The sequence below is a fragment of the Scylla paramamosain genome, unplaced genomic scaffold, assembly GCF_035594125.1.
Source record: "Scylla paramamosain isolate STU-SP2022 unplaced genomic scaffold, ASM3559412v1 Contig1, whole genome shotgun sequence".
NCBI lineage: Eukaryota > Metazoa > Arthropoda > Malacostraca > Decapoda > Portunidae > Scylla > Scylla paramamosain.
In genome coordinates this window covers 5,335,001-5,347,500 of record NW_026973666.1, presented here as the reverse complement: position 1 = coordinate 5,347,500, position 12,500 = coordinate 5,335,001, and the positions used below count along the sequence as shown (strand labels likewise).

At 43.2% G+C, this 12,500-nt stretch overlaps 1 protein-coding gene and 1 long non-coding RNA gene across 7 annotated transcripts in view; one reads left to right on the top strand and one right to left on the bottom strand.

Annotated features, from left to right (window-relative positions):
* LOC135095795 (uncharacterized) overlaps positions 1-12,500 on the bottom strand; it is a 29,826-nt gene that overhangs the window by 4,907 nt on the left and 12,419 nt on the right. For 4 of the 6 annotated variants that reach the window (XM_063996899.1, XM_063996904.1, XM_063996901.1 and 1 more), the window contains exons 3-19: positions 11,159-11,340; positions 10,609-10,725; positions 10,088-10,214; positions 8,945-9,330; positions 8,471-8,638; positions 7,895-8,087; positions 7,465-7,681; positions 6,986-7,138; positions 6,600-6,774; positions 5,743-5,911; positions 5,299-5,468; positions 4,706-4,814; positions 3,968-4,140; positions 3,161-3,451; positions 1,670-1,808; positions 995-1,275; positions 1-104 (exon numbers count right to left, since the gene is read on the bottom strand). The exon at positions 1-104 is cut by the window's left edge and continues 70 nt beyond it. In XM_063996899.1, coding sequence (XP_063852969.1) covers positions 1-104; positions 995-1,275; positions 1,670-1,808; positions 3,161-3,451; positions 3,968-4,140; positions 4,706-4,814; positions 5,299-5,468; positions 5,743-5,911; positions 6,600-6,774; positions 6,986-7,138; positions 7,465-7,681; positions 7,895-8,087; positions 8,471-8,638; positions 8,945-9,330; positions 10,088-10,214; positions 10,609-10,725; positions 11,159-11,340 — 3,154 coding nt within the window. The remainder of the gene's footprint in view (positions 105-994; positions 1,276-1,669; positions 1,809-3,160; positions 3,452-3,967; positions 4,141-4,705; positions 4,815-5,298; positions 5,469-5,742; positions 5,912-6,599; positions 6,775-6,985; positions 7,139-7,464; positions 7,682-7,894; positions 8,088-8,470; positions 8,639-8,944; positions 9,331-10,087; positions 10,215-10,608; positions 10,726-11,158; positions 11,341-12,500) is intronic. The other 2 variants (XM_063996902.1, XM_063996903.1) reach the window with 1 other exon arrangement.
* LOC135095805 (uncharacterized) overlaps positions 11,658-12,500 on the top strand; it is a 27,734-nt gene continuing 26,891 nt past the window's right edge. Inside the window, exon 1 of the long non-coding RNA XR_010264499.1 lies at positions 11,658-12,500. This exon is cut by the window's right edge and continues 624 nt beyond it. This is a non-coding gene — a long non-coding RNA (uncharacterized LOC135095805).

The window sequence follows — 12,500 nt, the reverse complement described above, 5'->3', positions numbered from 1 at the left end:
GCGGACATGCGGTGCAGACACGTCGTTGTGCATGTTGGTGGAAATGAGCCGAGGCGAAGGGAGAGGCTTGCCGGTGACTGAAGTGACGCGAGGTTTAGACAGACCTGGGGATGACAAGAGAAGGTTTAGGGGTACTTGAGTGTATTGTAAAGAAATTGGTTTGTTAATCTATCTATCTGTCAGGTTAACAGTCCTATAGAAGATAAAGTATGGGGGTACTTCAGTGAGAATTAAGTTTATATATCTATCTGTGAGACTGGCAGTCCTATACAAAGCACAGACAAGGCACCACACACTCACACACACAATAATAACAGTAATCTATCTATCTGTCTGTCTGTCTATCTACATACAAGGCTAGCAATCCCACAGAAGCCAGCCCAGACAAGGCACCACACACTCACACACACAATAATAATAGTAATCTATCTATCTGTCTGTCTCTCTGTCTACATACAAGGCTAGCATTCCCACACAGGCCAGCACAGACAAGGCACCACACACTCACACACACAATAATAATAGTAATCTATCTATCTGTCTGTCTCTCTGTCTACATACAAGGCTAGCATTCCCACACAGGCCAGCACAGACAAGGCACCACAGACTCATTTACAAACATATTTATTTATACTCTTTCCTAACTTTATCAAGCTTCAGTTCTTTATTTCTTGTCCTGTCCTGATTACTGACCCTGAGAATTTTGCTTATGTCATCCTTGTCATGCTCTCTATATCACTTTGGGACCTCTAGCTGACTGAAATGACTTCTCTCTGATTCTTAACTTTATAAAGCCTGAACACATTATTTATGTTCTATCCCTAACACTAATACAGACACATAGACATCTATCTGATCTACTCTTGACTTTATCCCTTACTTCATCAAACTTAAACACTTAATTTCTTGACCTATCCCAAATACCAACACACACACATGCACACACACATATATATACACACATACACAGACATACAGACAGACAGACACTCACCGTCCTCATAAGAAGGACGTAGGAGTCGACTTTTTGCCCTGAACGACTTGCCGAAGGACGGGAAGTTAAGATTATTGCACCACCCTGTAGCTGTGCGGAAACGCGAAGTGTGGTCGCAGGGCAGTGTCTGGTCGTCACACTCAAACACGCTAGGAATTTCCATGATATCGCTGACGTCAATGTTAGGCAGAACCTCCATCAAATCCAGTACGTTGTTTGGGGAACCTGACTCGATGTCTTTGAGCTGGCCGTCTGCTGCCCGAGTCTTGCGTGACCTGGCTCTGGTGGTGGAGAGACTGTCAATGGTGAGGTGTGGTAGACAAAACTGTGGTGTTTTTATCATTTTCTCTGTTGTTTTATTGTTTGCTTGGCTTTCTGTTGTTAATTATGGGAAATTTCTGCTGTTTTGTGTGTTTTCTCCAGTTATTTTATTGTCTACCTTGTGTACTAAGGCAAATTAGATAGAGATACATACATACATACATACAAACATACATGGATGCATTACTGACATGAGTAAAAGTGACACACACACACACACACACACACACACACACACACACACACACACACACACACACACACACACACACACACACACACACACACACACACACACACACACACACACACACACACACACATTACTGACCACAAAAGTAAACAAAAACTCACTCAGAGAGGAAATTGTTTACAAATCGTGCCGAAGCAAACTGGAGAATGAAGGAAGAGTTTGATATCTTGACAGCCTGTGCCTTGGGCTTGCTGAAGGCGTAGGCTGACCCCAGCGGCCCCTTGTGGTCAGCAGTGAGCTCTGTGTATGGGGGAAGCACTGTCACCTTACTTAATACACTGCAAATGTCACTGGCAATCTGTATAGCCAGGGGTATGACAAAATTCATCATTTTCTTGACTTCATTATGCATGTTAAATCTTTCATTGATGTTTGATATGAAAATTTTTTGTGATTTTATTTATTTGCTTTATTTTGTTTATTTATGCAAGAGCAACAAAAAATGCAAGAAAATAAAAAAAGAAAAATACTAATTCATTTATTACTTGTTGTATAGCACTCTCTGAGCATAACACCAGCTACACATTGAATAATCTGCTCTTTTTAATCTTTTCCTTCCTGTAGGTGCTCTAAAATATTCTATGCATTGCCTTTAGTGTTGTGAATGGCACCATATATCTGTGCAAGAGTTAATGGGAGTGTCTGTAGTCAGGGATACCACAAAATTCTTAGTGGTTTTATCTATTTACTTTATTTTGTTTATTTAAGAGCAACAAAAAATGCAAGAAAATAAAAAAAAATTTCAATAAGCATATTTCTGATACAATTTTCTGTACAGAGAAAGATTTTGTTATGTTAGGTTACTGTAGATTCAGCTTAACCAGTCAACCTTGCTAGATAAGATTGTAATGCATTTTCACATCATAAAACTCATAAATCTATCAAAATTTGAAAAGATTTGTATATTTCCACATTCATTTTCAAGGATGCATGACTGACTGCATAAGACAAAACTACAGTAACCTAAGCAGGCCATACCTAACAAACAATTCACTACTTACAAGAAATTATATCAGGAAAATTATCATTACTTTCTCTTTTTTCTGGAGTCCCTGATTGCACAGACTCCCTGCAACAGACAACAGCACAGGGCAAGTAACCAGTACAGACACAGGGAAGGAACTTTACCACCATCACATTGATTTGACTGTGCCCATAATAAGCAGCAGTGTGTGTGTGTGTGTGTGTGTGTGTGTAGGGGAACAAAAAAAAAGAAAAATGTCCCATTGTTGTGCCAGTCTTTCAAGAAAGAATGTGTGTGTGTGTGTGTGTGTGTGTGTGTGTGTGTGTGTGTGTGTGTGTGTGTGTGCGCGCATGTGTGTTTCTAGCATACTCTGTCTAGCACACACAGCTTGCTAGAGACCTGTCAAGCCCCAGGGAAGCAAACACAGCCACAGCACTTAGTCCAGCACACACACACACACACACACACACACAGGCTGCTGGGAGCTCTAATACTCACTGTGCTGCCTGTCTAGCACACACACAGGCTGGTAGAGAACTGTCAAGCCCCAGGGAAGCAAACACAGCCACAGCACTTAGTCCAGCACACACACACACACACACAGGCTGCTGGGAGCTCTAATACTTACTGCGCTGCCACAGTCGGTGTTCCTGTTCCCTCATGACGCCCCAAGCCTTTACCCCGACACTGAAACAGTCACTGAGCAGCTCCTCCGCCTCCCTCATCACTCGCGGACTTAGGTCCTCCTGTGACCCGCGTCCCACTAGAGCTTGCATCAGGTCAGAGGTCACGGGTCTCCGCCCTCGGGTCACAGGGCGGCCCAGGGTGGGTCTGTTTTGGCTGGCAGTCAGTGTTGGTCTGGGTCTGGGTCTGGGTTGATGCGCTGTTTGTCTTTTGCGTCGGTGCTTTGGTGTATGCGCTAGAATGTGTGTGTATGCATTAGTGGCCTGTGTCTGTGTGTGTGTGTGTGTGTGTGTGCGCAAACATTAGTGGCCTGTGTGCATGTGTGTCTGCATGCATGTCTGTGTGTGTGTGTGTGTGTGTGTGTGTGTGTGCACTGGAATGTCTTTTGAAAACCGTCTGAAGATTTGTCCATGATATGTCACCTGAGGTCCTGAATGATTGAATATTGTCAGCATTGAATACTTTATCTAATATTGCCATGTCTTTTGTAAAAAAAAAAAAAATTTTTGTCTTTTTCCAAGTCCTGCCAAATAAACAATAATATCTCTTTCCACCCTTTTTTTCTGTCTTGTGTGTGTGTGTGTGTGTGTGTGTGTGTGTGTGTGTGTGTGTGTGTGTGTGTGTGTGTGTGTGTGTGTGTGCATCAGTTTCTCCAGTCAAGCCAATGCTGCAAACCACAATTTCCTTCCCTATCCTGACCACCCAGCCCAGCTCTTGCTCTCTCTGTCACCCTCACTCTCTCTCTACTCACGTGCTTCCCATAGGTTCCACTCAGAGTCCCTCATGCTCAGAATGTCCCTCTTGGCTCGCTCAATGCTCTCCTGCAGCATCTTGTCGGGGATAATGAAGTTTGGGCTGGCTGTCTTCCACTTCTTCAGGTCAATTCCCTTCACATTTTTCCCCTGACAGGCCATTGGGGCATTCCTGTGGGGGAGGAGTGAGTGGGTATTTCTTACTTTTTGCTTTTTTATTTTTTAGTGTTTTTGTTCAATATCTCTCCTAAAAAATAAATAAATAGTCTTTTTCTTCATATTCCTCCCCTGGCAGGCCATTGGGGTATTCCTGTGGGGGAGGAAAGAGTGAATGGATATTTTCTCTTTTCTTATTATTTTTTGGTGTTTTTGTTTAGTATCTCTGCAAAAAAGTAAATAAATAGTCTTTCTCTTCATGTTCCTCCTCTGGCAAGCCACTGGGGAGAAAAGAGAAAAGTATGTGGATTCTTTTGTATTGAATATAACATACTTATACCAAGATTGTCTCCCCTCTGAATAAAGGTGCAAGACAAGGCACCTGATTTTCATATTGACCCCCTTCACTCTACACACTCTTTTAGCTCCCAGTAGAAAGAAGATGTACTCTACCTTTTATAAATAACAATGATAATAATAACATAGATATACTAGCCTATCTTCAAAAGTTTTCTTATTCATATTCATTCACTCCTTGGGTCACTAAATAGCAATGCCAACAGTGACAAGGCATTACTTACAGGAAAGAGTCGGCCTCCAGCATTACTTTGGGCTGGACATACTGTAGCTTGTCACTGTTGTCGCAGATCACCCGAGCCAGGCTTGTCTTGCGGAGCTCGTACAGTTGTTCTGAAAGTGTGGTTTGGTTTAAGCTGTTTCTGAATGCATGGTACAGTTCAGGGCTCCCTTCCTAAATATATGGTATTATTTAAGGGTTTTTTTTTTTAATGTATGGTAAAGTTCAGGGTCCTTCTTGAAAGTATGGTACAGTTTAAGGCTCCTTATTTGCTGCTTTTGGTACAGTTAGGGGTCTTTGTTCTGCTGTAAACTCTGAAACTCCCTGTCTGTTTCTGCATTTCTTTCAGTGTGTGTCTACCTCACTAATGCAAGAATTAACCAGTGTTCTCAATATTTCACCCCTTTCACTGATAAACTCTGGAACTCCATGCTTGTTTCTGCATTTCTCCTAGCTTGTGTCTACCTCACTAATGCAAGAATTAACAGTGTTCTTAGTCTTTCATCCCATTCACTGGTAAACTATGGAACTCCCTGCCTATTTCTGTATTTTCCCCTGCCAAGGCTCTCTTACACACACACACACACACACACATACCTTTAGTGAACGAGGATGGGGGGATGTCATTCTCGTACCAATAGCGGTCGCCTCGTCTCAGGTAGTGGAACTGTCTGCCAATTAGACAGCCAAAGGTCGGCCCCACTAGTGCCCCTCGGTTTGGCTTCTCAGCCAGGCCTCCCGTGAACAGATCAATGTCATCCACACTCCTGCACAGGCACAAGGCTCATTAGTCTCTCTGTCTGTCTATCAATAAATCTGTTTATCTATCCATGTATCTGTATACCAGGGTGGCAATCCTACACTCCAACACAGAAGACACCAGTAATCTCTCCATCTATTTATCTACCCACATTGGCATCCACATTCCTGCATAGATAAACACCATTAATTTTTCTCTATGTATCTATCTCTACACCAGGCTGGCAATCCCACACAGGGCAGCCCAGACAAGGGACCATTCACCCCCACATCATCACTTACTTATAAATTCCCTGCAGTTTCTTGATATTCTCTGGGCCCACCACATCACTGAGGTCTTGGAAGGAGGCAGCTTTGGGCAACCCGCAGAAGTGTCTCCAGCTATTATAGCCTGCTATGCCATGGTCCCTCCCTTGCTGCAGGATCTGAGCAGCCAAGTCTAGCCCCACCCCTGCACAACACAAGTCGGCATAAGGGCAAAGGAAAATAATGGGAGCAGGTATTATGATGACAACAAACTCTGCTCTCATTGTCAGTTTATGAGGCAGAATGATTATTTGTTCTCATTTCTCCCAGCCCATCAAACCAACAGACAGTCAACATAAGGCCATAAGGACACAAGAGATGCTGATATTGACAAATATAAGATGAAAAAGAAAGGAAAATTGAGAGAAACAAGAAGGAACAGTGAGAGGAGGAATTGAGAGGAAGAAGAAGGAAAATAGACAGTTATTATTATAATACTGTAACCCAAATAATCAACAAGGCCATAAGAACACAAGAAAGGCTGATATTGACAAACATAAGATGAAAAAAGAAGGAGAATTGAAAGAAACAAGAAGGAACTGAGAGGAAGAAGAAGGAAAATAGACAGTAATGTTTATAATTTGAATAACCCATACAGAACAAGAGAACAGAGAAGACCTGCTGTTTCTGGACACAAGGCAAACAAGAGGAAATAGCAAGGGGGCAGGAAACACATCAAGAACCATTGTAACATAAATTTCTACTAAGAATAGCTGGTATTTTAAATGGACTTAATAGATGTATAGTCCTTGCAATCTCAGTTTATGATTTCAAGCAGGTGAAAACACACACACACACACACACACACACACACACACACACCAAGTACATACCAGTCTTCTCATCCTCAAACATCTTATTGGTCATGGAGTCTGAGATGGCAGTGTCCTCATTCTGGGCGTGGGAGCTGATGAGGCCCTTCAGCACCTGGTCAAACTTGTTGGGCTCGTAAAGGTCGAAGGGAGCATAGAAGGTGTCTGTGATGGGACGCTCTTTCACCTTCTCCTCCTGGCAACAAAGAAAACATTGAGAGCACAAGAAAGGTTGGTGCAGTAAGCCATTGGGCCTACACATGGCAGCCCGTCTCTACTTCCAATATCATCCCTACCCATACATTGGTCTGTGATGAACTTACAGAACATTTGCAGAGGACACAGTACTGGCATGTCAGGATTTAAAGCAGAACACTTGCAAAGAACACTGTACTGGCAAAACTTACATCAAAATAGGCCACAGTATTTGGCATGAGAGAGGCCACAAATTTGAGGGCCTGTGACGACACAGAATTGGCAATGCCAGCGTTGATGTTGATGTCATACCCAGCAAAGAACCCTGATGACTGCAGTGCCAGGCCATACTTCTCAATAATGCCCTGTGTGGGGAAGAGAGAAAAGATGATAAGAGGGTGCATACAATACCAAACACTTTCCACAATTCAGACAAAGACCTATTTAATATAACCTTTCTTGAATGAATAAAAAGGAGAAAGAAAGACTGCAGGGAAGAAAGGAAGAGATATGAAGAAAGGGAACAGTGATACTGGGATGGATGTGAGGAGGAGGCAAGGAGGAGGTTAGGATGAGTGTTCAGCCCACACCTGAGGCTCTGGACCACTATCTCCTGCCTCCTCTCCTCATTCCTCTCTCCATCTCCCTCTTCCTGATCCTGTTGATGGTTTTAACTATTACATTAGAATACCTGGCCAAGAATAGAGGGGAGGAACTCAGTGTAGGTGATGTGCTGCAGAGTTGCTCCCACAATCCTGCGTGCCTCTTGGAACACTTGCTCGTCAGTCCAGTGGGCATTGAGGTCCGAAAGCAAGACAGCAATGCGGTTGTGCTCCCTGACGAACAGCTGGTGCATTGCAGCCAGACCGATGTGTTCATTCACCCGCACGTCGCCGGATTTGAAACACCTGTGAGAGATAATGGTTTGTTAATGCTTGGTCTGGAAATAGATGTTGACCAAAATTAATTAGACAAGCCAGTGAGTAATGATAGAAGTTTACTGAAGCTTCCTGAGGTCTTGCAGTCAATCTGGTTGTCATGTTCACCTCAAATACATCAGTCTAAGGCTCTGAATAACCCTTTCACTAACTAATGCACTCATCTATCACACAAACACATACTTGAATCTTCCTGAGGTCTTGCAGTCAATCTGGTTGGTGTCGGCCATGAGTATCTGGGTGTTTGCCGGGCCGCGCTGCACCTTGAGGAGGCCGCCAGAGAAGGCACGCAGCTCGTCACTCTCCTCCTTGCTGGACCCGTAGATCACCGACCCGTCAATGAAGGATGTCACTTGGTTGATCTGTTCTCTGGGGCCTGTGTGAAGTGTCACCATTAATAAGAGTGATGATCATTTTTGTCTATCCATGTATCTATCTATCTATATATTTAGGAGTTGGTAATAATAATAATCTCTATCTATTTATATGTCCACCTGTACATAATCATGGCCCAGACAAGGCACCACACACACACACACACACACACACACACACACACACAGCAGATGCAGGTACTTCCTAGAGTCCATATATTGATGCACCCTAACAAACACACAGACACACACACACACACACACACACACACACACACACACACACACACACACACACACACACACACACACACACACACACACACATATCCCTTCCCAAACAGACAAGCAAGTGTATGAGTGAGAGAGTGCCAAGAGTGCCTACCCAATGTGCATCCGGTTCGGGGGGCAGTGCCAGACCGTATGTATTCTTGGCACTTTTGCTTGAGTGGGGAGTAGACCGGGTCATTGTCTGGCAGCCGGATTGGGTAACACTCTGGGTGAAAGTCTCGGAAGTTGACGCCACAGCAGCGCAGACGTTGACCAATGTAGCCTGGGGGGGGGTATTAGGTTAGGTTAGATGAGGTTGGGTGATGGGATAGATAAATTTCTGTTAGCTTAGGTTAGGTCAGGTTGGGAGATAGATTCTGTTAGTTTAGGTAGGTTAGGTTGGGTGTTGGGAGATAAATTTGTTAGGTAAGGTATATCTACTTATTTGCACCTCAACCACAAATCACTCAACCACAAACACATATAGCATTCTCCAAAGCACCCCAAATTACAACGCAAACAGTCAGACACACCAACACACACACACACACCAGCCATTATCAGCACACACACACACACACACACCAACCTGCCATCTGGGGCGTGTGTGCCAAGTCGTGGGAGATGAACTGGCCAAACACAGCAGCCACAGATGTCATAAACTTGTGGGGTGTGTCATGGTCGCGGTGCAGAGCCAGGCTGATGGCTCGCGCTGATGGCAGGAAGTCACCAGAAACGGCTTGGCGAGGAACAGCAACTCCATCACCATAATCCGCCGGGAGGAAACGGAGGTAGCGAGTGTTGGCATTGCCCCACCTCGGATTCTGCACGTTGTTACAGTAACCGTTGAAGGCTCGGTATTTGCGTGGCTGGCAGGGAAAGTCCACCTCCACAGGGCACTGGTCGCCCAGCACCGTCCCCCGCACATCAGCTGTAGGCAGGCCATAGCTCACCTGGTCTCTCTCCAGCCGGAATCTTGAAGCAGGGAGGGATAGGGGGGTGTTGAAAGCTGGAAGTGCTAGAAACTCAAAATTTCAACTCAGGCTTATCTCAATCTGTATGGTTTCTTTCTGTCTCCTTTTCAAATCTTTCTCAATGTCCAGTTTTTGTGAATTCCTACCTTTTTAGAAATGAAAACCTACCACTAACAGTCTTCTGATCATCCCTATCTCCCTTTTAAAGCCTAATTCAAGCTTGTTTGTTTGTAATCTCCTCCTCTGCCTTCCTCCTATCTTCTTTTCAAATCTCTCAGTGTCCTGTTTTTGTTAAGTGCTACCTTTTCAGAATTGAAGACCCACCACTAAACACTCTGATCATCCCTATCTCCCTTTTAAAGCTTGTCTCTGTAATCTCCTGTGCTTTCCTCCTATCTTCTTTTCAAATGTCTCAGTGTCCTGTTTTTGTGAATTGCTACCTTTTTAGAATTGAAGACCCACTACTAAACACTCTGATCATCCCTATCTCCCTTTTAAAGCTTGTCTCTTTGTAATTTCCTCCTGTACCTTCCTCCTATCTTTTTTTCAAATCTCTCAGTGTCCTGTTTTTGTGAATTGCTACCTTTTCAGAATTGAAGACCCACCACTAAACACTCTGATCATCCCTATCTCCCTTTTAAAGCCTAACTCAAGCTTGTCTCTTTGTAATCTCCTCCTTTGCCTTCCTCCTATCTCCTGCACAAGTTTCCCAGAGTGTGGTGTGAGTTGGTAAGGTGGCACCAGGAGTCAAGACTCACTGTTGTGCAGTGTATTTGGTGGCCTCCTCTGAGATGAGAGCAATTCTGGAGATGTTCTTGGCTACAACCTTGGTCTTGTGTGATGCGGCCATGAACCAGGCGGGCGTGCCGGGGACCTGCCGCGCCCCTGGAATGTGATGACATGGGATATTGCATTGTGGGTAGAGATTCACATAAGAACACAAGGGCTACAAGTGGGCAGTCCTTGTATAAAATATTCCTGCTCATTTTATTGCTGCTACTGTTTATTGATGGGTAGAAATATACAAGGGTCTCTCTCTCAGTCTCTGTCTTTCATCCCTTTCAATGGTAAATTCCTGAACCCCCAGCCTAATTCTGTATCTCCCTTTGCCTGTGACTTAAACTCTTCCAGGATGACCTTTTGACCTTTCTATAGTGGCTGACACCTTAATGACCCTTTTTATATTCAATTTTGTGTTATCTTGGCTAGTGCCCCTCTTACACACACACACACACACACATACACACACACACAGACACACAGACAGACAAACACTCACCGCTCTGGTATATGGCAGGTTCAATAGTATCAAATCTCTCGTTCACGGCCACAGCAGCTTGTTGGACTAGGTTACCCATGTCTCGGAAGCTGATGTGGGGCATGGTGACATGAGGACCTGTGGCAGAAGATTCATTGAGTGATGGATGGATGGATGGATGAATGGATGGTTGGTGAATTGAGTATGGTAATGTTAGGAACTGTTTGAGATTGAGAATGGATGAATGGAGTAAGCAGGTTTGTGATTGACAGAGTGACTGATGAATTTATGAATGGATGCATGGACTGTGTGTGTGTGTGTGTGTGTGTGTGTGTGTGTGTGGATGAGTAATTGAGTATCTGATGAATGGATGGATGGACAGAATAGCACCTTACAAATTGGTATAGTGCATAATAGTAATTGTAATAGTTAAATATAGTAATAGTTTTGTGATATAATAGTATGTTGATATCGCCAAGACTAGTGAAGCAACATTACATAAACTCATTGATAGTATTTATGATAACTTTATGATAATTTACACCACCATCACCACCCATTACTCACTTACCTGAAGGAATGGGGTCAATATCCACAGGTAAGGGAAATCCTGAGGTTCCTAAGGGGATTTGCTGAAGGGACCTCTCCTCTCTTCCTCCTCTTTCCCCATCCTCTCCTCCTCCCCAGACCTCCATGCCTGCCACAGTCAGCCACAGACACCACCATGTCACCACACAGGCTGTCATACACATTCTGGAGAAGAAATAGAGCAAGATAATGCAATGACACAAAGGGAAACACAATTTTCAGGGTCAGTAATTATGTTTAGGAAAATAAATAATTGGTTTAAACTTAATAAAAGGTAGAGGTTAAGAGGGGTCTGATAGTGGTCTTAAAGTGGTATAGGGGACATAATAAGAGTGATATAAGCAAAATTCTCCAGGTAGGGCAATAAATAATGGGTTTGTGCTTGATAAAGGCAGAATTAGATTAAGAGGAAGTCTAATCCATTTCTTCAAGTGATATGAGATGCAACAAGGGTGATATAAGCAAAATTCTCTGAGGCAGTAAACAGGGAAGGACAAGAAGTAAAAATGGATTCAAGCTTGAGGATAGATTTAAGAAAGACAGGATAGAATGGCATAGACTCAGTAATCAGGTTGTTAGTACTGAGTCATTGGGGAGCTTTAGACAAATTTATGGATTGGGTGGAAATAAGGTAAGAGCAGAATAACACACACAGCAAAGGATTAGGTAATATCATAAAGGATAATTTATTGGGGCTTCCACTCATTCACCCTGCTCTTATAGACAAAGAATAACACACACAGCAAAGGATAAGGTAATATCATAAAGGATAATAATTTATTGGGGCTTCCACTCATTCACCCTGCTCTTATAGACAAGGTGGCATCAAAAGCATTTCTCTCTCTCTCGTAGCATAGAAGTCATTATGTAGTGAAGACTGTCACACTCATCGTGTCATATTTCACAAGAGTTACTGGGTATCTTATCTCTTTTTTGGATATCTGTTACCATCTAACGAAATACTAAAATAGTTAAGAGTATTTTTACATGTCTGTCTAGGTAATAACCTAGACAATGAGACAATAGTGAAGATTGTAAACATGGTTTGCTTTTCATACCATCTAAATTTTCAGGGAAAAACACTTATTTTGCTCCTTAATTGATAAAACTCAAGGTTAGTGAGACTTTTCCTCTTCTAGTATATTTCTACAAAATATGAATGCACAAAATCCCCTAAACATTATTTGTTTTCATAAGTTAGAAATAAAATCTGCATATTGAGATGGTCTTTTGGCGGCGCCAAAACAGTTTAAACGCAAATCTGTGACAGGTGAGTGCCAGCCGCTGTTGTGCTTATTTTACCTGTCCCACGAACACAACAGCGG